Source organism: Topomyia yanbarensis, chromosome 3, assembly GCF_030247195.1.
Source record: "Topomyia yanbarensis strain Yona2022 chromosome 3, ASM3024719v1, whole genome shotgun sequence".
Classification (NCBI taxonomy): Eukaryota; Metazoa; Arthropoda; class Insecta; order Diptera; family Culicidae; genus Topomyia; species Topomyia yanbarensis.
This window is the reverse complement of record NC_080672.1, coordinates 394,776,741-394,801,355: the sequence shown is the minus strand read 5'-3', so window position 1 is coordinate 394,801,355 and position 24,615 is coordinate 394,776,741. Positions and strand designations below refer to the sequence as shown.

Sequence of the window (24,615 nt, the reverse complement as noted above, 5' to 3'; positions counted from 1 at the left end):
CGTTTATCCAAATAAAGAAATTGGCTATTTCAGTGTTTGATAGGTATATTTACTTGCTTAACTATTTGCGTAACTCTTCTTCTAAAGCGAACCCTACACAAGACAGGAATATTGTCAATAAAAATATTGACAAGACTGCTTCAATCCGTCAATCCCATTTGTATTCTACAGAATTAATATTTCCATAATGTCCTTACGCGATCAATATATTGATCAATAATTTGTTTATTGTCAATATTTCTGCTCGTGTAGGGTCCGCTTAAAAACTATGCAACTAATTTGAAAATTTTGTGGTTAATAAATTATTTTCAGTGTAACAACAGGCGGGAAAGAAAGAAATTCGAGCACTTCTAATCATTTAAATAATTCACACAGCCCTGCCGCTGACGTCATGCATACTTGTCACGCCAGTTCGTAAACGAAGAGTGGTGTGTGCGTTATATTCCCCTCCATTTTTGTATAACCTCAGCGACTGATGGCACACACACTGAGAAAAGATTAGTATCCTCACACCCCAACAAATCGACGAGTGTTCGTCTTTGCATTCAATCAAATGGAACTGTATCGTAGAATGGGTTGCCGTAATTACTCTCGAAAGTTTAGTAATCGTGCAAAATTGCCTTGCTGAGAGACGGTTCTTTAGTGAAATTTCGGTAGTAGTTTTTGTCTGACGTGCTTTTCGGTGTAGTAAACGAGTAACAAATAGGAACAAACGAGGGCTTAAAATCTGAAGCGCCAGGGAAAATGGAGAACGCGAAAAACAATTCCAGCGCAGGGACGATCCGAAGCGAGAAACCTACCAGCAGTTCCGTCAATCCACAATCGCTGTCGAAGGGTTCGACCGGAGCAAGCAAACTGAGAAGAGCTTTCTCCTTGTCCCGGAATCCCTTCCAGAGCGCTCAGTCTAGAAAAACAGTGGAAAAATCCGGAACTGTCGCAACGTCGGTAGCAGCAGCAGCGATGACGAATGCGAGCGTTGTGACCTCGGAACAAAATTCCATCAACAGCGGCGGTGGACCGACGGGAGGGAAAGGCGGAAGTGGCATTGATACAAAATTTCATGCTAGTTCCGATACCAGGAACGGTTCGGAGAGGAAAATCTTCAGGCGTTTATCGGTGAAAAAGTTCATCAATCGCATTGCACAACAAATGACATATGTCAATCTTGCTGTAAGTGGTCTCTTTAATTGTTGAGTTCAGTGCGCGATGGGGTGGGTTGGAAAGCGAGTAGTAAGACATTCGTAAAACTGGCCCTGAAATTGTTTCGCATCAACTTAGACGGTAGTGAGTGCGGTGAACCAGTAATAACTTTTGACTGTTCAAAAGTAGCAGCGCAGCTGCTCCTCAAAAATTGCTCACACATGACAATGATGCTCGAAGAATATAGCACCGATTGTGAAAACCGTAACAATCGACACGAGTGGGGTAAAGCCACTTCACTACTGTAGGGTGAACACGATGATTGTTGCCATGCAAAATCGAGGTTTGAATGAGCTCAGGTGCTGAGATGATTTGGATCTAGATTCAGATCATAGCAGTGGTCATTGAACAGATTGGAAGAAATTCATCCCGTCCACAATGGACTACTCAACCCTAGTTGATAGTGCTTTGCCAAAGAGCGGTACACGGGCAGTGTTTTTAAACCGCCCAGCTCTCGGAAAGAAGTCAAGAGGAATGCGTCCGTACGTCGAGTGGAGAGAGTGAACACACAGCACGGATGATTACGCCGCTTTGCTGAAATATAATTGACCTTCTTCGTTGATTGCTCCCAATCACTCGATCGATCGAGGGGTGTGACGATCGGTGTGTGAAATTCTTCCGCTGCCGCGATGGCAAAGATATTAAATTTGCGGCGGACGGCAGAATATAATTGATATGTGTAAATTATCCCCAAGCAATGCGGATAGTGGCACATTCCTATCGTTAATTAGTGGAGTTGTTTACAGATGTAATCACGCGATGATTAGGAGTCCGATTATGACAAGTCATTCGAGGGCTGTGGACTGTGGATTAGTACAGAAAATTTGGTGTATCGTAGATAAGACTCGGCCAGCCTGTTTACTCTATGAAGCTCAGATGTAGCATCTGGCGACGTTTAGGAAGAAAACCGGTTGAAAATGTTATTCTTAATAGTTGCTCGTTGCATATCGTTTAGGTTCTACTAAAAGGGTCAAAACCAAGAAATAGTAAGGTGACAGTTGCGTAAGATGAGTTTAAATTTCTCATCCAATGGTTTCTAGTTCCGAGTCAGAGCAGGTCCGTTCTAATGTTTATAAAGATTATATGCACATATTTGAGAGCGACCATAACCCGGGAACAATACCAAACTCAGCAATAGTGGACTTCAAACTTTGCAGTATACCATTATGGTACACTTTGATTCCCAAAACTGACCATGCTGAGTGGTTTGATCTTTACGGGGGAAATAATTTATAAGTTGTACACCGAGCAAAATTTACATTGAATTTCCATAAAAACGTCTTATGACTTTCAGACATAAGGATTTTAAATGGATTTTATAAATCTGTCTTATGATTTGGAGGGGAAATTTTCCAAATCCATCTCTTATTATTTTCATAAGACAGTCTTATGAAATTTATGAAAATGTCTGAATGAACGCCATAGCTGCCCATTTATGAAAATTGCTGACATTTATAAGTAGAAAACATAGTAAAAATAACGATTTCCATAGAGCAGTCTTATGAAATTCATTACAATGTTCGAATGAATGCCATAAGTTTTTTATTTATGGATATTATTGTGCATTTATATAAAAAAAGAACATGGCTGACATTTCTCGAGCATTTTTAGTAGACAAAAAATCAACAGAAAAAATCAACCTTGAGAGGATATTAGGTTTTACACCAACTGACATAACCCCACAAAATGAGCCGGATGAACTTCATTTAACAATTCTCGGTGGTTTGTTTACATGGGAGTTACGTGAGTTTGAATGTACAGATGGGCACCCGTTGCACTCCAACTCACGCAACTGACAAAGTAAACAAATCATTGAGAATTGTCAAACATGAACGTCAATGACAAATTAACCGCCTAGTATAGATCCCTTCAGAACTCTCATTAAATATTAAAATTTGTACATAATGAGCAACGCTTCGTCAATATTTCTTGGGAAACTGGGCTTAGACAACTGGGAAACTGGACTTGACAACTGAATGATAATGATTGTTACTTCTGAAATGATTTTGATTATTATAAAATACGCGTCAGACACTAATTATAGGCACAACTTATTTCATTTCAAATAATCGGATATCTTCTGTAAAAATCATAACCATGTAAACAGATTTAATGCTTACAGTAATTTATTCAATAACATAAAAACAATTTAAAATTGTTGCAATTTTACTGAAAATCTCACTTCTTTTGTTTCAAACAGCGGTAATCAAAAAGTGCTGAAACTATTAACTCCTGGTTGGTCGTCCAGGCCAGTACTGAATTCATAAGAAACAATTATGAACTTTTCACAAAAGTGACGTTTATGAAAAACAAAACACAATTTTATAGAATCAATAACAGATCTCATATGGGTTTCATGAGAAAAACTTATGAAATTCTTAAAGGCATATATTGGAGCGAAGTCATAAGACTGTTTTATGAAATACATTATCTGTTCGTCTATGGAGTGCATTAATAAAGATCAATGAATTCATAAGCCTGCCTATGACATTCTAAAGCGTTCAATGACATCGTCAGAAGGTTGGTTCATATGCCGAGACTTATGAAATTCTCAGATGCTTTTTGCTCAGTGTAGAACAACAATCCAAACACCCCTCAGGAATGTAAAGCGGAACTTCTACAGCACTCTATTTAGCATATCAATCATATCAATAAACGCGCACTTTCTAGCGCATATTCGCCGTATCCCACTTTTAAAACTTCGCTTTTCCAGGGCAATCAAAAAGGGGACCGCGTTCCACCAGCTGCGCCTATGAACGGTTTCGTTTGGCCCCCGGACACGGTTCCCGGTGTGATCGGGCTGCGCAATCACGGCAACACCTGCTTCATGAATGCCGTCCTGCAGTGTCTCAGCCACACTGACATACTGGCCGAGTATTTCGTTCTAGATCAATACAAGGTAGGTTCGACATTTGACATCCTACTCAAGGGACGTAGAAAGAACTAACCAATTTGTACTGTTTCCCACCAGGCGGATTTGAAGCGCCGCAATAAGATCAATGCCAAAAAGTTCGGAACTAAGGGAGAGCTCACCGAACAGTTGGCACTGGTGCTGAAAGCGCTGTGGACTTGTAAAGATGCCCCCGAGCATAGCTCAAGCTTTAAGGTAATTTATTCATCTCGGAAGTCATCTCCCTAAGCGATTAACCACTTTCACCCATTTTAGGCCGCAGTAGACCGATACGGTAGTCAATTCCGGAGTTCCACGCAGCACGATGCGCAGGAGTTCCTCTTCTGGTTGTTGGATAAGGTGCACGAGGACCTCAATACGGCTAGTAAGCGGAAATACAAAGCGATCAAGGTAAGTAGATACGGATATCCTCGTATGAGCGAGCGTGCCGTTTTTTCTAGAATGAAAAATTCACGTTGAAAGCTGACACAAATGCTGTATGCTTTGAAGTTAACGATGCGACGTTAAAAGTCGTTTAATTAGTATGTTTGTCACATCACGACCGTGACTTTGTGACGTGCAGTTTCGCGATCGGGGACTATAGGCGAACTTCTCTTTATCAATTCTGGATTGATGCAGATTTCGCTTTAATTGAAACGGAGCAGGAATAGTTGGATGCTTGACGAGTTCAGAGCACATTGTGTCACACAACATATCGCTTATTTGGGAGTGATAATGACCGTACGCTAATTGATAACGTTCCATTTGACCAAACCGTCAGCTAGAATTGCCGCAGCAAATACGAGCTAGGGAGGGTTTTTCTAGTGTGGCAGGGAAGATGCAGAATGACGTGATAGGGTGGCAACCGGTCAGTGACAGGATGTGTCGGTTGAGAATAATAATAACAGTATAATTGAATTGAAGAACGTTTGGCGAGAAATGTTGGAGTAACATTTGACAATTCCATGCCATAGTCAGTTGAAAAATCAGCTAATGTTATTTTTAGCAGATCGCCCTTCCAGGGTCGTTGATGAAGATACTCTTTTGGTGGAGTACTGGGAGATTGCAAACTGACGGCCCAAGATCGAGTAACCTGGTTGACCGAAATGCATTAAAGCGATCCGATTTTTCGAGGTCTAACATTACTGTTTTTGCTTATTTTTTTTTTTTTTTTTATTCATTTCGTTTATTTGATAGGCACAAATGCGTTAGCTTGGCGGTGCCAAATACTTTTGTTTTTACATTTTGGATATCTTAAAACTAGGAGGTTACAATGTTGAAATATTTTTTTTTTTTTACAAAGGAAAAGAAAATTTATTTATTTATTTGTATATACATCAACAAGCGCCTTGGTTCCAATGGTGGTGCTTAGTACCTTGTCCATTTAAGGGAACTTTGCTTTACTTGTATTTCTCGTCGAGTAGAAGTCAAATGCGGTGTCAATACTGTTGAAAACATGCTAAGGTAACAGCGACCGTAGTTGGCTCTCCTGAAATGTAGTCGCTGAAGAGAGTTATTTCGGAGAGCTCGACTACGTGTTGGAAGATTCAGACATTCGAATATTGAAAAGCATTCAACTTTAGCGGACAATAAATTATAGATGAATGGGGCTCGAGAGCAGTCCTGCCGGATGCTGAAGAGTGCCAGGTGTATTAACTGCTTTGCATAGTTAGGCAACTGGAATAAGGTTGTTTCGCGTTGTTCGAGGTGCCACATTCATGTTAATCTGTTCCAAGATAACTGGGCAATCCAGATGACCGCGAAAAGTAACAAGCAATGAACAAAGTTTTGCCTTCGAACGAGCAGGGGCTTCAAATGCATCAGCTGGCACTGGCTTTCGTAACTAAGCAGACGCCAACCTATGAAGCGCAAAACGTAAAAAGCGTCATTGCACGGACTCAATTCTCTCAACACCGTTATTATAGCTTGGGACAAAGAGCAGCACAGCGATTTGAGACGATAAATATTCGTAAAATTTTTGGCTATCTTGAAGCTTGCGAGATGCTTTGGCAATTGTATAGGAGACGTACTATTTAAACGTAAGCTTCGAATCTAATATCACTCCTAGATCCTTCACATGCCTAATGTGTTCAATTTCTGTATCCAGTAGACGATAGTTAAAACTGATTGGGTCTTTTTTCGTAAGAATGAGATCACCAAGCACTTCTTCGGATTTACACACATGCGGTTCGTGCTACACCAATCAGCGAAGGCTGTTTTTGAATTAACATGCAATCTTCAGTAGAACGAATGAGAAGAAGAAATATCAACGGCCCTAAGTAACTTCTCTTGGGAACTACCCACGTAGAAATGCAAATCTTCTAGATTTCACATCAACTTGGATCAGGCAGATGGACGATAAGGCACAAATTGTTGCAGTTTACACGGACCTAAAAGCTGCATTGACCACTGAATATTATTAACCAAAAAATCACGGCTGGGCACATCACGGAATTTTGTTAAATGACTTAATTCTTACTTAAGTGAAAGAGTCCTACGTGTGCAGCTTGGCTCTTGTGTTTCCTCTCAATTTACGAACAAATCTGGAGTCACTCAAGGTAGCAACATGCGACTCCTACTGTTTGTATTATTTTTCAACGATGCTGCTCTGTTGCTTGGCTTGGGGTGCATACTGGTTTACGCCGATGATTTGAAATTGTACCTCGTAGTCCGATCTATCGACGACTGCATCCGTCTTCAAGATCGAATACATTCGTTAACTGGTGTAGAAGCTGGCTAATTATTTTAGCATTGTAAAATGCCAAGTGATAACTTTTCACTGCATGTTCAGTCCGATACGTTACGACTACCAAATCGATGGGCAAAGGCTCACTGATTGCGTCACCGACCTCGGCGTTTTGCTGGATACGAAACTAACGTTCAATAAGCATCGCTAAGCTTTAATCTCTAAAGCAACCCGACAACTTGGCTTCATTTCTAAAATTAGCCGAGATTTCAAGGAGCCGCCTTGTATGAAGGCGTTATACTGTTCGCTGGTTCGCCCACTTCTGGAAAATGCTTCTTTGATTTGGAGCCCTTATCAGCTTACATGAAACTTACGGATTGAACGCGTGCAGAAGAGATTTGTCCGACTCGCACTACGAGGCCTTCCATGGCGGAATCCACTAGACCTTCCACCGTATCCTGCTCGATGTCGCTTGATCGGTCTCAACAGACTGAAACAACGCAGACAGCGCAAAACTTCTCAACGCTGACATTGACTCCTGTTCCTTCTTGATTTTTGTGCCGCGCAACGTTCTCTACGCTCATCTAGCTTACTATAACATCGATTGCACCGTACGACGTTTGGAGTCAACGAACCGATAACCGTATGTATTCGAACTTTCTCCACGGTCGAGGATCTGTTCGAATTTAGTGAACCATCGCACAAGTTCGCATAGAAAGTTTCGCGGTCAACAATTTTTATGACTTGACTCCTGCTATTCATTAAGACCATTTTTTGTCAGTTGAATTATTTTAATAAATCAATAAATAAATGTGGGTGTCTGACAATCTCCAACAGCAACCACTATTCCTTGATCTGTGAGATAGGATTGAAACAACTGCAATTGTTGTATTATATTCACTTTGTCAAAAGCGGTAGTCAGGTCTGTGTAAATACCATCGGTTTAAGCGCGACGTGCCTTACTCTCTATAGGATGTTAGACATTGCTACTGAACGCCCAGATGTGAAACAGCACTCAATGAAATAATTCCACGGTAATTATTGATCGCTCGCTATTTTTCTTTTTATGGCTGTTCGTCGTCGGTGTTCCTTTTCAAAAGTACTGAAGGGAATCCGTCGGGTCTCGGGTTGAAAAACAATTTAAGCCGAGAGCAAGCTCTGGTAATCATCGTTTTATTGACATCAATAGCGCTAAGAGTTTGACTCACAACCGGGACTAGACCAAGGAGGTCCGATTTGCTGATGATGAACTTTCTTCGGAACGTGCCTGTCAATAACATAACCCCAAAACGGTGAAAACTGTTTGAACTGTGATATCAACATCTTCGTGGTCCAAAATATTTAGCCAAATCGAGATTGGAGAAAAAGTCTAAGATAATGCGGTAGTCGGCTTTATGGAAGTCATAGGACCGAATTGAAATCCTGCGCCAGGGTGCGATCGATCGTGACTGTCAATGGAGGATGATGTGCTAATGATTTCACTAGAGGAGAGGAAGCAGAAACCTGATCGCTGATAACACAAAACTAAAGGTGATGGTGATTCTCGCTAGCAATGGCATTAATTGTAGTATGTGGCTGAGCTGTAACCGCTAAGAAGCCTCACTACCCTTGAGTGAAGAATGACGCGATTGGAATCCGGGATAAAGAAATCGATTACGGGAGAAATTTTCACAAAATGCTAAAGAGATGGAGATCTTCTAGCACGATGATCTCATCAACCGATATAGCATATTCGAGAAGGGAGCGGGCCATTTGGCATAAAGTCATTTGGCATAATGGACATTTTGCATAACGGTTATTTGGCATAATTGTCATTTGGCATAATTTGAAGGATCATGATCACACTGAAGGTTATTTGGCATAATGGACATTTGGCATAACGGTTATTTGACATAATATGGAGGAATGATCACACTGCACAGTGACCCAGAATGCGAATTTAGCAGGAATTTTAATTTTTTGCTAAAATTAAATGACAGCCTTACAACATGTTTGGCAAAGTTGTTGTACTTTGGAAGGCCCTTCTTTTTGTTCAAACCGATGTTAGGGTGGTTCTAAATTTAGCAATATTTAAAATAGAATTTTTTAACGGTTTGAGATAGAGCTTTACTTTCTTCGATGAAGTTGTAGAGCAACACATTTTAGACAAATTTGCTGAAGACATGCAAGCTCTAGCTTTTATATTTTCCATTGCACGAGAAATTCAAATGTAAGCTTTAGAGTGTTCCTTAAAAACGGTTTTATTTCTATAACTTTTGAAGTTTTCATTTTACGCTAAAGTACCCTTTGGACAACTTGAAGATTATTTTAGGGCGCATAACTTGTTTAAAACACCAACTACTTAACTTAACTTTTTCGTTTTCAAGTTAGAAGAACTTTTATATAAAAAATATAACTTTTTCAAATTGAATTATCTTCCATTCGGGCACTGAACATTAAGTACTGTTGCTTTCATATGAAATAGCATGCTTTGTAGTATAGATTACCAAAAAATGGCAAAAACGATCTTTTTTTATATCTTGCAATATTTACTCAAAAAATAGTTTATTTTTAGTAAAAAGTATATATAACTTTCTAACGAGCGAGGCTAGAGGTTCAATATATTAAGACAAATTGTTCTCCTTCAAGATATCTGAAAGTATTTCTAAACTGATCTTAATGAAAAATCCAAACTGCAAAAGTTATACAAAGAAACCCATTTTTTAAGAAACACCCTAAATTTTTTTGGTAAATTTCTTGTACAATGAAAAGTATACGACCTAGAGTTTCAGTGTCTTCAACAAAGTTTTTTAAAATCTCATTTTCTTCAATTTTCTGGAAGACAGCGAAACTCTATCTCGAACCATTAAAAAGTTAATTTTCTGATTTTAAAAATTTAGAACCACCCTACCCACTATTTAAATTAATAGAAAAGTATTGTAAAGTGTAATATTTTATCATGAAAACGAAACTTCCTTTTTTATATTGTTCGCAGCGAAAGTAATTTAAACATATTACAAAGAGTTTCAGTTTTCATTTTTTTCAGTTTTCATTTTTTTCCAACCTATCCTTCAGATGTTTTTGAAGACGAACATTTTCTTCTAAAACATCAAAACTCTAGCTTTTATTGTTCCGAAGACATAAGCACTTAATATTTCAAAAATAGATTTTTTTAAATCAATTTTATGAAATTTAAAAAAAATATTCGCCATTTTTTGCTCAATTATAACTCTAATTATGACCTTATTTATAGTTTAAAAAGAATTATCTTTTATTTGCCCCAAATGAGTGATATTGTTATTCCAAGCAACCTCATCTTTGGCGAAAAGTGCTCATAACTTTTCAACGGAAATAGCTAGATATATGGTACCATGAAACAAATTATTCGCCTTGAAACAATCTTAAAGTTGTCTGAAGACTACTTCAGTTTTAAATGAATACAGTAAAAGTTATTGGAATAAAACTGTATTTCGAAGAAACACCCTAAGTCGGAGGTTAGGGTGTTTCTTTGAAATACAGCTTTATTCTAAATAAATTTGTTGTAAAAAAAAAAAGTATCACAGATAGAGCTTACATGTCTTCAGAAAACTTTTCCAAAATTTGTCGTTCTACAACTTCGCTGCGGGTCGTTTGGCTCTAGCTAGAATGATTAAAAAGTTAATTTTTTGATCTTGGTAAAATTAGAACCACCCTAACTGTTGTTTTAACAAAAAGAGGGGGCTCATAAACTACGAAAACTTCTCCAAAGACTTAATAAGGCTAAGTTGTTTAGTTTTAGTAAAATCTCAAAATTCCTGCTAAATTTGCATTCTGGACCACTGTGCACTGAAGGTCATTTGGTATAATAGACATTTGGCATAACGGTTATTTGGCATAATTGTCATTTGCATAATTTGGAGGATTGATCACACTGAAGGTCATTTGGCATAATGGACATTTGGCATAATTTTGCTAAGTGATCTCACTGAAAGTCATTTGGCATAACAAACGAATGTGTAGTTTACCAAGGGAATGACCCATAAGTTTAAGCACCAAGCAATAATAATAATGTATTGTTATTTATTACCTAATATAGATTATATTTCGAGTGAATTATTAACATTTTATAACTGATTTTGCCTTCTTTTAAAGATGAGCAGTTCTTTTGCGTTTCATTTTTGAAATTTTTGTGCTTGTTCATTCTTGCAATTATGTATTCTTTGCTATGACACACGTTTAGGTATAGTATAGTGTAGAACTGCGACTCACCCGACGTATGTTTTATTTTGGCTGTTATTATTACGATCGCAAGTGAGTTTTGGTTTTCCATACAATGTTTCAATAATTAAAATTATCCTTATTATCTTCCTTAATATCATGAGCTGTTCTTTCGAATTATTTACGTTATCATTTGTGGATTTCGTCATGTTGATTTATTGAATGAACTTACATGTATTCAACCGTCGTTTGTTACACTGCTCTAGCACTTGGGGCGAAGCAGGTGCAATGTGGCTTTGCCGCATAACCGAGACCAAGAATCCGAAGCGGCGCAAAGTCGCTGAGTCGGAAGCGGCGGCCCATCGCAAGCAAACCTACGATCCACTCGTTTGCCCGGATTACTAAAAACATAAATTAGTTTAAGTCCGACGGAGCGACAGCGATGTCGGACAGCACGTGACTTGAAGCGATGTGGCGTAGCCACATTAGTCGTAAATGTTTTTTTTTATTAATTGGTAAAGAAGAATAATCTAATCAATTTTGGTTCAAGTTAAATTTTAGTACTATTGGTAAACCAACTCATTTAAAGTCATTTAAATATTTAGATAGTTGCCGTTATACTCAAACATTTGATCTACATGTCAGCTGCTTACAACTGCATAACTAACTTTCCCTCGAACGATGAACGTTATTGTCAGCATGCAATCAAAATACATAATACATACAAGGAAGGATATGCTCAAAAAACATCCTGGTAATTAATAACTTTATCACTACATATACCTATGTCAAACGACCGTTATGCTAAATCACTGTTTTCCTTAATTAAAAATACGGATAGTCCTTCAGCAGTAGCACGGCTATTACGAATTACATGATTTCTCGCACAGTCTTAAATTATGTGTTTCCCTGTAGCTGAAAATATGGTAAATGAAACCCAGTGCGATCACTTCTCAAAATTATGCAAAATGTTCGATATGCCAAATGTCAGTTATGCCAAATATCCGTTATGCCAAACGACCGTTATGCCAAATGACCTTCAGTGTGATCAATTCTCAAAGTTATGCCAAATGTCCGTTATGTCAAATGACCTTAAGTGTGATCAATTCTCAAAATTATGCCAAATGTCCATTATGCTAAATGACCTTATACCAAATGACCTTATGCTAAATGACTTTATGCCAATTGACCCAGACCCATTCGAGAATAGTAAAACCAGAGCTGCAGTGTGCGTCAACATATTCAATATCACGGGCTCGCTCGGGTAAGACGTACAACGTATAAAAGTACAACTTACGGTCACCAAGCTCGATCAATCTCAGCAAGTCTTCTCGATAACTCGTACCTTCAAACTGCGACTAACCGAACATTTGACTGGAAAACGTGTCATCGTTTAACCTCGTTTCGACGAAGACGACGATGTCAAAATTCTTGTCGGAGACTGCAAGGCGATATTCCTCAACAATTGAGTTGATATCACCAACGGTAATATATGGGATTTCCGATTGATGTGCACCGGTGTACCCAGTTTTCTGCACTTCTACTAGAAAGTGCAAAAATGGTGCTGAACCAGTGCACTCCACTACACCGGCGTCAATCAATCGAAAATCCCAATATTGTCAGCTTGTCCTGTTGATGACCAAGGCTGGAAATCAAAGAGTTTTGGCAGCGAAGAGCTAACGAATGCATTATACTTAGGAACGTGTCCACTGGAAAAGAGACAGAGAAAGAATGATCGGAACGGTGAGAATATAGAAACTGGTTTGCTTTTTATTGGAAACATTGAGAAAAGATACGTCTTCAAGCAGGAATCGAACCTGCGATCTCCCAGTCTCTAGTTGGGTGCGTTAACTTATGGGAGCGTTGTTCCGTTCATTATAACACTTCAAATGAACGGTGCAACGCTCCCATAAGACGCTATTGAATTTTTAGTTAGTCGGACTTTCGGTTCCAGAGTTACGGATTCAAGAGTGCGACTATTCTATTCTATTCTAACCCTTATACAGCCAGCACTGAGAAGTATCCTTGAAAACACTGCAGTTATTCTTTAGTGTCTTTCTTGTTAATATCAATATTTGAAGCATATTATAATATGTCGTAAATATTAAAACGGCCAGGCCTACTGTGCAGAGTTGGGTTTGAAGATATTTCAAAATTATACGGCAATTGAATTATTCATTTAATGAACAATTCAACCAACGAATTGTTTTGAAACTTGCATGAGGAAGAAACGAGGACAACCGTACTGACCGCTTCAGTTTATAGAGGTTTAGAATAAAACGTTGGGAGTTACTTTGCTAAGATTGTTAATGTCACTCCGTTTGCCCTTTGGGATGGGACAGAGGTATTTGCACCTTGCCTTGGCTCATTAGGCGTAGGTTAAAGCGCCTTTACTCGCTCTCCTCCACACTAATGCTGACTTCGGTTTTAGATCCGAGTCGCTCGAGGTTTGCTCTAATAACCTAGAGCGACTCCGATCCAAAAATAAAATCAGCATTTGCACCTGTGCTTTAAACTTTCATTGTCCTTAAGAGATTATTTCGTGAAAAAAATATATGTTATTATTTCCTAGTTTTAGTATTTAAGTATAAATATCAGATTCGAGCATGGCAGAATGGCTATTTTCGTTCGGTTGGTGACTAACAGAAGGGAAACAAGCGAAATAAAAAGAAGAGTATACATTATAGAAGTTATGAGTTTAAAATGAAACTCTCGGATGGAACCTTAGACTCCTGAAAGCAGGTTTATTGCCAAGTCTAGTTCCATGGTCATGATTGCTTTTCTCTAGATCATCAGCTGTAAAACCATTGTAGCAAATATAAATCATTGACTCCCCTCTAATTAAAAGGGCTCCACACATCCTAGAGCATGGCGCAGAGAAGACACACAAAGCATAGAAAGTCGACTGGAGGAGATAGCATAGCATAGAGTAGTAAGAATGACCGTACTCGTCGTGGGTGGCTGATACAGTGAAATCTTTTTCTACAATAGTATAGTTCACTGCACACCTAGTTATGTCCATACAATCGCTTGAGGGAAGGAAATGTTAGTTGAATACCTACTTAAGAAGATACGGGAAACCCACTCAATCTCCATAGGTATTACGGATGTTAGAATTTGTTCGTAGGGAAGGAAATGGGGTGAGAGTAGGATGATAAATTTCATAAGCCATAAATTAAATAAAATGGAAAATTCTCACCCGGAACTCCTCCATTCATCACCTTATCTGCTGTATCCTTGTACATTGATATTCGACCTAGACCACCTTGTCGATGTTTTCTTGTGCCAGGAAGTCCGCTTCAGTTCCTGTGCTTGAGCGACTCTATCCTGCTGGTCAGGTCCTGCGTTCTGCGTGTGTGATTATCCTATCGCGAATCTTATTAGGTATCACCTTTCTTCATATAAGAAAACAATAGCTCTGAAATTTGTCCTACGATCGATGCTGGAAAGCGTAGACACTGAATGACTCGTAGCAAAACTAATGGGCAATCCCGCGTGGCCAACTGGTGATGTTAGGTAGTCGTTTGTAAATCTCAGTAAATGCTTCCGATTCCGTTGATTAACTTTCCATGCCGACATTCTTCTGGTCTTTACAAATTAGCACATTAAATTTCGGAAAATGGTTGACGGACTTACGGGTTGAAGAGTGCGATCACACTGAAAATTCCCATAAGAACTGGTAACCGTATGATGTCCGAATGATGTAATACATATTCAAATACGTTCAACATAACCTGGATTTGCGAGGCTAGATCAATCAAAGTAGCTTTGATCACATTGGCCACCTATGGCGGATCTTAATTCCCGAGCAAATGTGACATCTGTTTCCCAGCAAACTCTTACCCGATTTTTACAAATTTTAAAGCAAAGATATGATACTCCCACTGATTGCTGTTGAATTTCATTTAGTTCTGACTGGTGGTTCCGGAGTTATAGGTAGACCGGTGCAATTGTAATACCTCATAGGTTAACAATCTATTGAAATAAACATCCAATTACTTTGATTCGCACACCACTGATGGCGAATCAAAGATTATTGGAATATATTGTCCACTATTGATAATTCCGGAAGTCCTGCGTTCCGGTTTATTCCAGAACTAATGCCTCTTCGGTGATGACCAATTTTCACTATCCTAGTCTCAATGGTATAATATGCAGCTCGGTATTGAACCCTCCATCTACCACTTTCTGTCCTTCCTCTCAACCCTCCCCCCCCCCTCCTTTTCTCTCTCCACCTCTCTCAGACCAACCCCATTCCTGCATTCCCTTCATCCACCCCGTATACCAAAATAAGTTAGGTAATTCCCGACGCATCCTCCCGTCCCAATACTTATACCCCTTCCCCACCACCCCTCGTTTTGAAATATGTTATCATGAAGACAACATGACAACAAGTCTCACGCTGATTAAACTATTTAAATATTATATTTTTGTTTGTTTCAAGTGTGTCAGCGTCGACATGCTGCTTATCAGGTTCGTGGCAGTCGTGCACTTATATATGCTTATCAAGTGTAATAAGAATGCAATTGCACCACTAGGTGGATTAAAGAAGGTTTTTGTTCACCTAACCCCTACGTTGAGTTTTTGAGATAACTTTTCAATTAAAAGTGCTTTTTACTCATTTGCAATAAAAATGGCTACCTTTCACGAAAAATTCCGCCATTTTATGCTTGAGCTTGTGCAACCACCCCTGGCTGATACTCCATAGTGAGCATAGAAGTTGGATTTTACTTCTTCTTTACCGACGCCAGAGAGGTGACTCCACTATCTGGACTAGATATCGATTCATCAATTCATGGACCGGGGACCAACAGCTTTACTTCCCTTCCGAAGGAAGACGTGACCTCAGATTTTTTCACCTCAGAAAAATCTCAACGACCTTGGCTGGGATTGAACCCAGGCCAACTGGAATGAGTGGCGGTCACGGTTACCACTCAACCACCGGCGCCGTCTAAAAAGAAATTCCGCCATTTTATGAGTAAAAAACCCCCCTGATCGAAAAATTATCTGGAAAACTAAACGTAGGGGTTAGGTATTTTTTACATAGAATGTGTATGCAAAATTTGAAATATATCGGTTGAGTAGTTTTTGATGGCAGTTGACACCGCAAATCGTGTTTTTTCCAGAGACGTTCTACAAAAAGCTTCATCACCGAGGCGCTTGTCGATATTTTTGCATGAAAAAATTACAGAATATTATTAAAATGATACGTTATAACACACAAAAGTTTTGGTCAATTTACTTTACCCAATTTCAATATGTTGTCCCCAAAAGTTTCTAAGGTGTGTGTGTTGATTTCAAGAAAGTTGTAGTTTGTTTGAAAAAATATGAAAAAATGGAATAACAAATCGAAACTCTTCATACGAGTACAATGGTCGCCCTGAAAAGGGTAGGTACGGTTTTTTTCCTCGGCATCGTATTACCTGCCAACAAAGATGGTCACGCCGAAGAGCAATTTGTTCAACTCTTCGTCATTTCGAATGACCAGCTGCAGCTAATGGGGGTTATTCCTGGACCTTTTGTTTCCACGGGGTGCGTTTCCTGCCAGTACCAATATTTCGGCTGCGAGATATTCTTTAGCGGCCACAAAACTAAACGGATTCTTCGGCTTAGTAGCGTTTTCTCAGTAGACGGTGGATTCAGCCGATAAGGAAACTGGAGACCGGAACGAAACGTTTAGGCTCGATTTGAATCGTGTGTAAATACCCGCTACTGAGATTCATAATAAATCAGACGTCTGAAACACGTTTGGCAAACGTTTGTAGATGGCGCACTGATCGATACAATGTATTTAGAGTGCAGCTGTTAAACACGTATAGGAAACAGTTGCGCAGGTGGCAATAGTGAAACACGCATTTCCAACGTTTATCAATTTGAAAGTTTAACAGGTTTTTGAAGAAATTTTGTTCTAGTCTAAATGTCTGTTATCTGTGGATTTCCCTTCACTTTTCCTTTTTTACCGCATCCAGACAAAGCGAGCGTACGTATGGTGCAACCAGTACAAATGTAGCACACGAATGATGCCGCACACGCATACGACATGTACTTGGTTCAGTTTGTGTCCGAAGCCAAATGGGTTGGTCAGCGGATGAAATCAGTTTACTTCCAGTGTCAAAGAGGAGAAGCTTGGAACAAAAACTGCTCAAGATTGGCTGCTCGGTGCATGTAATTAGCGGGAACCAATCAGGGATGAGTTTCAGTCAGATGATTTAATGTGTATGCTAATTTGACCCGTCAAATTATGCTGTGTGTGTATGCTAATTTGACCCGTCGGAAACACAAATCGTTGGTGAAGCTATTGATGTTCAAATTTAATTCTTGGTTGACGGTTTGATAGCGCTGATCACGGCTAATTAGCTTTCCAAAGAAAATGTCTTATGGGTGGGAGATTTTTGTTGCAATTGGCCCTCGTTACTAGCACGGAGCTGCACAAACTAATTATTACAGTCAGTCCGCGGAGCCGGCTGAATACTAATAATTACCTCCCCGCCCGATGGTGAAATTTAATATCCGGCCATCCAACAAGGTTAACTAATAGACACCGACTAAAATCCCAATTCTTTCTGTTCAATATTTGCGTCTCGGTACTGTTTAATTAATGGGAACCAATTACGAACTGCCTTCGGTCTAGTGTTTTCAAATCCGGATTTTCGTTGTGTATGCTATTTTCTAACCATTAGGAATTAAAATATTTGGATAGAAGGTAACGATGCAAACTAATTCGTCAACCAGCCGTGCACAGCTCTTTAAGGGGTTTATTCGCGTTCGCTCCAAACAGTTGAACACGAACAATAACACGGTGCTACAAAATAAAAAAAATGAATTTGCTTTTAAAGTGATCTGTTAAAGGCTGTAGGTCTGGTCGAATACAACCCAAAACCACACTTGATCAATTTAATATACTCTCTAAATATTGATTTAAAGCGAAAAAGGATTTTTGGAATGAAAAATTTTTCTACGCAGTTATTTTTCAACAGATTATTAAATTCTCTAAGTGTTTTGGAAAAACGAAAACGGTATGCTATTTTGTTTAAAATATTCGCGGTTTTGAGACAACAATATAAAAGTAACCATTATTTTGCAATTTTTTCATGAAAAATATGAGAATTGCTCAACATTTGTTGTCGTTTTTTTCATAAAAATTTAGAGAGAGCATATTAGTATAAGTGATCAAGATCGGTTGAAAGATGGCAGAGTTAGACATTTTTTCCAAATCAGAAACTTGCTCACATGAACTTTTAACTTCTAATTTTCAAAAAATAGATTTTTTTATTCGATTACGCATACATTCAAAAGTATATGTGTAAACTTGGAACTTGAAATTAGAAAAAAATATATATATATATATAATAATATAATTACATAATTATAAAATTCTATTGTGCGCGACAATACCTAACTAATCCTTAAGATTTCATGTGAGCAAGTTTCTAATTTGGAAAAAATTAAGAACTCTGCCATTTTCAACCGATTTTGATCAAAATAAGTTAAATTAAATTTTCTTTCTAAATTATTATTAAAACAAAGACGCGTCTTTATAGGAGTGTTGAGCAATTTTCATGAAAACATCGCAATATTATGGTTGTTTTCCCAATACAGCATAGTATTTTTGATAAAAGAACATAACATAATATACCATTGGATCTCATTTCTCCTTCTTTCCAGAACACATTAAAAAATCAAAACGGGTGAAAAATGATCGCCAAAAAATTGTTTTATGCCAAAAGTTCCGAAAAATAGTTTTTTTGCTATAATTCAAGATTTTGAGGGTATAGGTACAACATAAGTTAACAAAGTTAGTTTATTTCCTGATACGATAGAACTGTTTTGCTGTTGACTTTTCGAAATGTCCGGCAATCGATTCGTGAAATGGACCAATTGTTGAAGGTGAATAAGACATCAGAAGTTAATGCAATTCCACCATCTACGTCATGATATACCTACTGATTATATCCTAAAACATTAACCAAGTAGAATCATTTGCTGTGCAGAACAACTTGATACACTTGCGAATGTAATGACATTTTATACAGCATACACATAACTTTAATAATTAATTATAATAATTGAAGTTAAGCTACATGGCCTGGCACCGCGTACTAATCCCGCCACTATCACACAACTTATGTCGTAATACGGAGAAGTGTATACCGTTAAGAAAGATACTTGGAGGAACTTCTTCCTGGATCCTCGCAACGATGTGTGAGTGTGTGGTGTAAATGCATCCTACAAAACTTATCCCCTCCTACCTGACCATCCAATGCAAATCATTCTAAGGTCTTAGTCAGCGAACATTAGTCACGTATCCAGGACAGAATCCTACGTGCCAATTCTGTGATCAACCGCTACACCACGTAAAACAGCGCAGAGGTTGCTAAGGAAATTCCATCTGTCACTCGCAAGACTGATACACAGTCATCAATCAAATAATCAATAATGATCGTGCCCACTATCAGCAAACCAACTGCTGTAACCAAAAGCAAAGAAACAATTATTGTATCAAATGCCTCTAAACCAACAGCACGGATAAACAAACAAATGCCAATGAAGCAGATTTACAACAGTGACCAATAAGAACAATAAACAAACTAGAACTTCCGAAAATGAACAGCATGAAAATAGTACTGATGGACGTGACGACAACACGAGAAAAGGCAGACGAACTGACCCACAAGTTGCAGAGGATACCGCAAGTAATACATCACCGCAAAGAAAAAGGATCTCAACACGCAGCAGCAAGCTGCGTCAACAAAACCCGACGGACAGGCAGTAACTTAGTAAAAATACGAAAGATCCACGGCTCAGTTGTGCTAACGCATTGAGCCGTGTTAGATAAATTAGAAGAAAAAAAATAGTGAAACAAATCTGTAGCGGACCTTTAAAACCTTTCATCATTTATGGATCGGTTGGTCGGCTCTGACCGAGATGCGTTAAAAATGTTGAGTATTTCCGAGTAGTTTATATTCTTCAAGAAATTTTCGTTATTAATGCATGTCATGGAGTATGTACTCCAACACTAAATACAACATTGCTGAACATATTTTCACTTTGGAACTGCTTATGGAAGCATGCCGTACACATTAACCAATAAGATCGTCTGTTTATAATGTTCTCATAATCATTTTTTCGTTATTAATGGTAATCGCGCATCTTTCAATATTTAATACAACAAACCCGACTATATCGCGACAAAAATGGAGTCTTATTGACTCACGAAACAGACATCGGTACCAAGAGAAATTCCGCTGCCACGGAACTCTCAGTCGGAGCAGGGAAGTTTCAACGCTGGATAGTATCTCGATAAAGCTGGGAGCTAAATGGCTCACGGAAGCAGGTATCTGTGTCTGGAGAAATTGCTCCGTCAGGGAACTTTCGGTCGGAGTAGGGTGAGTTCACCACCAGGGACTATCTGAGTAGATCGTGGTAAGGTTGGGAGGAAATCAGTTGCTAAACGGCTCACTGAGACGACACTGATAATGATTAACTGGAGACAAACATGTGCAAAATGTTGTTCTCCTCCCGAGGACCTGTGTCTACCTGGTAGATAGTTATCATTCCTTCAGATTTTGTAAAATCTGTTTCTCTAGGCGGGCCGAGTTCGAATTACACTTTAGTATTATTATCACATTTACTAAAAAAGATCCATTGTTTTTAACATGCCACCCATCATTAATCGAGTTATTTTTTGTCTTTTCTTCCCCAGAATAACTACGGCCGGTCGGACGAAGCGATCGCCGCTGAAACCCTGGCGAATCACATTCGCTGTAACAACTCGTTCGTACAGGCCGTCTTTCAGGCTCAGTTCCGTTCGTCGTTGACATGCCCGCGGTGCCATAAGCAGAGCAATACCTTCGATCCGTTCCACTGTATCTCGGTGCAGTTGCCACAGCTCACACTGCAACCTGTATTTGTGCGGGTCATTTACGCTTCACAACAACCGAAGCAGGTGCTGCTGGGGCTCGGCGTGCCGCATGGATCATCGGTAATGGTGTTGAGAGAGCAGTTACACGCCGATACGGGGATCGCCGTGGATAGGATGATACTGGCTGAGATGAACGACTGTGGGTTTACCCGAGTATACTGTGATTCACATTTGACCTCTTCGACAGGGGATGAAGGATCGGTGTACTGCGTCGAAAGTCCACTGGTAGGCGAGGGGATGACCCAAATTGTGCTGTGTATTAGTAATGCAAGGAGAGATGTAGTAAGCGGGGAGGTTCGACGTTTCGGCACTCCTTTCTGTATAGTTGTGAATCGAGATGTATCGTACGTGGAACTGCAGAAAATGTTACTGAAAGAGATGTCTGGGATTCTGAAATCGGAAGTGTTTACCTACAGTACGCCTTTACAGGAGATGTTTAAAATGCGACTTCAGGATCCTTCTTGTGATGCGGATGCCTTTCTGGAAGCAAGTGTAGAACATCCACTCTTCACTGAGATGATCGATTTGGCTCTATCGGTGCTACCAACGGATGCTGGGCCAGCCCACGTAAAACTGCTAATTGAGTGGGTTAATCCGGAACGTTTCTTTAGTGATATGACGGATCCGTTTGTAGAACACGAGAGTGTCAGTCAAATGAAGGAGAAAATTCCGGCAAGTTCTGCCTTAACGTTGGAACAGTGCCTCGAACATTATACCAAAGCGGAAACGCTCAGTGCTGAGGATGCTTGGAGATGTCCCCATTGTCAAAAGTATCTCCCCGTGGTAAAAACTCTCGGACTCTGGTCGCTTCCAGACATAATGGTGATCCACTTCAAACGTTTTCGGCAGCAGCAACTACGGGGACCTCAGGCTGCAAAACTGACTACTCTAGTAAAGTTTCCTCTGAATGGCTTCGATATGTCTCCGCACTTGGCACGAGATCCCAATGTGGAAGCATCGGCTACCGAAATTGAGGACAACTGGAGTCCTTGGCGGAGGTCATCGAAACGTCACACAACACATTCCTCTCAGCAGCAAAGTTTCCCTCTGCAAGTAATGGACAATCAATACGATCTGTATGCTGTTTGCTACCACCAGGGGGATACCTTGGAAACTGGACACTACACAGCAGCATGTAAAAACCCGTACGATCATCAGTGGTACAAGTTCGACGATCAACGAGTGACCCAAGTTCCGAACGACCGTGTCCAAGAGGAGATAGTTAACAACGAGGCATACATTCTATTCTACCAAAGACGCAAGATTGATGGGTCAGAATGCTCTGGTACGAGCTCTAGCTCCGGAGCAGATCACTGGGTATCACGAATTGCTGCTCCTTCGTCGATCGTACCGTCAGCCGAGTTGAAGGCAAGGGAAGATCCATCGAAAATGGCTGCTCCTGTTCCTATTACAGCCGCTTCGGATATCGCACTTGTTCCAAAGAAGGCGGAGATCGAAGAGGTTCAAACCATACATTCCGAAAGTGAAAGTGATGTTAGCGAGCAACCGACGTCCCCAAGGGAGGAAGTGAAAGAAATTTTTGGAAGCGAAAAGAATCAAACGGAAAATAAAACACAAACTGTAGTTCAGGTTGAAGTGGAAGCTCAAAGCATTGTGGATGTTATAAAGGAAGACACGCTACCAGATACGTTACCAGGGCCTTGTGAAATAACACTCAAACCACCCGTCGCTGAGGTATTTAATGAAGAGCCATCAAAGAACACTTCAACAACAACAACCGCGATTGAAGTGCCTTCCTCTCCGGAGCCGCGACAATCTCCAATCAGCAAACCCTCGGTGGAGCAGAAATCCTACTCAAGTAGCGTACTGTCATCCGACTCCAGCAGTCGGTTTTCGCTGCCAGCGTCCCACTCCCATTTTCAGGACATTCTGTGGCGAGAGAATGCAACAGTTTCTGAGTTCATAAATAGCCACCATCATCACCACCACCACCATCATCACCACCACAATCCCCATCGGCCATCGTCGTATACCTATAAATCCTACGAATCGGATGCCGTTTCGATGATTCGCGGAGCCAACACCTGCAGCAAGGATACACTGCTCTTTATCGATCAACAATCGCACGCAGCAGGGTTGGATCGGGTTGCGTTGGATGATGATGATGACGACGTGGACGACCTGATGAGTAGCAGCCGGGCGCTTTGGGTGAGTGTTATTTATATTATTTATTATTATTATTTATTTATTGGGCTTTAACCACACAGGGTCATTCGCCATGTGTTATTTATAAAATATTAGTTTTTTTTCCATTATTTGTTTCATTACCTGTGATGAATTGAAGCCAACCAAACATTTTTTTCCACTTTCCAGATATCCCCGGTTACTCCGCATAAGCTCATAACGGTTTCCCCGAAGAACTAATGACTGTTTTAAATAATACCCTGCGAACGAGATTTCAAAAATCTGCGGCCAACCGATGCATCCACCAAAAATACGCATATTTTGTGAGCAACACAAGCGTCCCAGCGCGGATGTGTCCTCTTTGTTTTCTTTTGTTTTGTGTCGAACAGTTTGTTGAAAGTTTATGATTTTTATCAATTGTTTTTATGTTAATATTTTGTTTGTCTGTACGAAAACCACCAACTAATTATTATTATTTATTGTGTAAATCATAAAAACCAAACGATTCAGGATAATGGAATTCAACCCCGCCAGGTAAGTATGTATTCCCGTGTGTATTTGATTTCTTCTATAGAGTGTAGAGTCCATCGTTGACGATTTAGGCTGTCCCTTGGGGCGTATCAGTACGATGTTGTCAGCTCAAACTGGTACTGATATGCTGTTGAGGGCAATTGAACATGTATAGAAAACTCCTGTTCCTCTTGTAATCTAACCCACTTGATTGAAATTGAAGTATCCTCATCGTGTTCGAAAACAACTTTCCATTTTTCCTAAGCGAAGCAAAACCAATTAACATTCGAAAAACATTTTCGAGAGCAATTATCTTGAAAGGTTTATTACATAGTGTACCGTCAGCTGAAAGTGAACGTAGATATGGTAAGCGTTTGAAACTGATTACCTAGTAGGAACTAAGAAAAGACACAAAATCGAGAAAAAAGGGTAAAAATTCAGCTAGAGTTTAGAATTTAGTGAGTGATAAAATCAGATACGAGATTTAAGCGTAGATATTGAAAAAAATAAATGATGAAAACAAGAAAAAAATTGAAACATTAAGCATGCAGAAACAAGTACAATTTAATGTTAGTTATTTGATTGTGAAAAGAGAATAAAAATTGTAAATTATTATTAGATCACTCTATCGTGTGCATGATTGAGAGCTTTCTTCGAAATATTCCTTCCAGGGCTAACACAGCGATTCTAGGCGGGTGTGTCATATAGTCAAATGTGTTCCTGATTTACACGGTGTTGGCAGCTTTCACCCAAATCTGTGACGACTGACGATAGATCCCCATCATGGTACATTCTTTGCAGCTTTGGGTGAAAACTGCCGACACCGTGTAAATTAGCAACACATATGAGTATATGACACAATCGCTGAGACAATCATAAAAGTCGATCAAATAAAACACTCCGATAGGCAATTGGTGGAGTATAAAAAACTAGCTCATTCCTGAGTTTAATCGTCATTCCTGAGTTTCATCGTCGCAAAGTACTTAGTGTGGAAGTTTTCGTGACTTAACTTTTTGTCGGTTCTGACAGCATGAAGTACTAAGTCACTTTACGCTAGTCCGGACATGCCGCAGATTCAGGTGATTC

The 24,615-nt window shown here is 39.5% G+C and overlaps 1 protein-coding gene across 1 annotated transcript; it reads left to right on the top strand.

Annotated features, from left to right (window-relative positions):
* The first annotated feature begins 520 nt into the window (after window positions 1-520).
* LOC131689371 (ubiquitin carboxyl-terminal hydrolase 31) lies at window positions 521-24,152 on the top strand. Its single transcript, XM_058974419.1, has 6 exons — window positions 521-1,170; window positions 3,914-4,099; window positions 4,172-4,306; window positions 4,367-4,501; window positions 20,656-23,043; window positions 23,209-24,152. The coding sequence occupies exons 1-6, from the start codon at window positions 745-747 to the stop codon at window positions 23,257-23,259; spliced, it is 3,321 nt and encodes a 1,106-aa protein (XP_058830402.1). The 5' UTR covers window positions 521-744; the 3' UTR covers window positions 23,260-24,152.
* Window positions 24,153-24,615: the final 463 nt, after the last annotated feature.

Excerpts from the sequence above, each read along its gene's own strand:
- LOC131689371 (XM_058974419.1), top strand. The coding sequence starts at position 745 with ATGGAGAACGCGAAAAACAATTCCAGCGCAGGGACGATCCGAAGCGAG. Across the intron at positions 1,171-3,913 it reads TGACATATGTCAATCTTGCT|GGCAATCAAAAAGGGGACCG; the intron begins GTAAGTGGTCTC and ends TCGCTTTTCCAG. Across the intron at positions 4,307-4,366 it reads AGCATAGCTCAAGCTTTAAG|GCCGCAGTAGACCGATACGG; the intron begins GTAATTTATTCA and ends CACCCATTTTAG.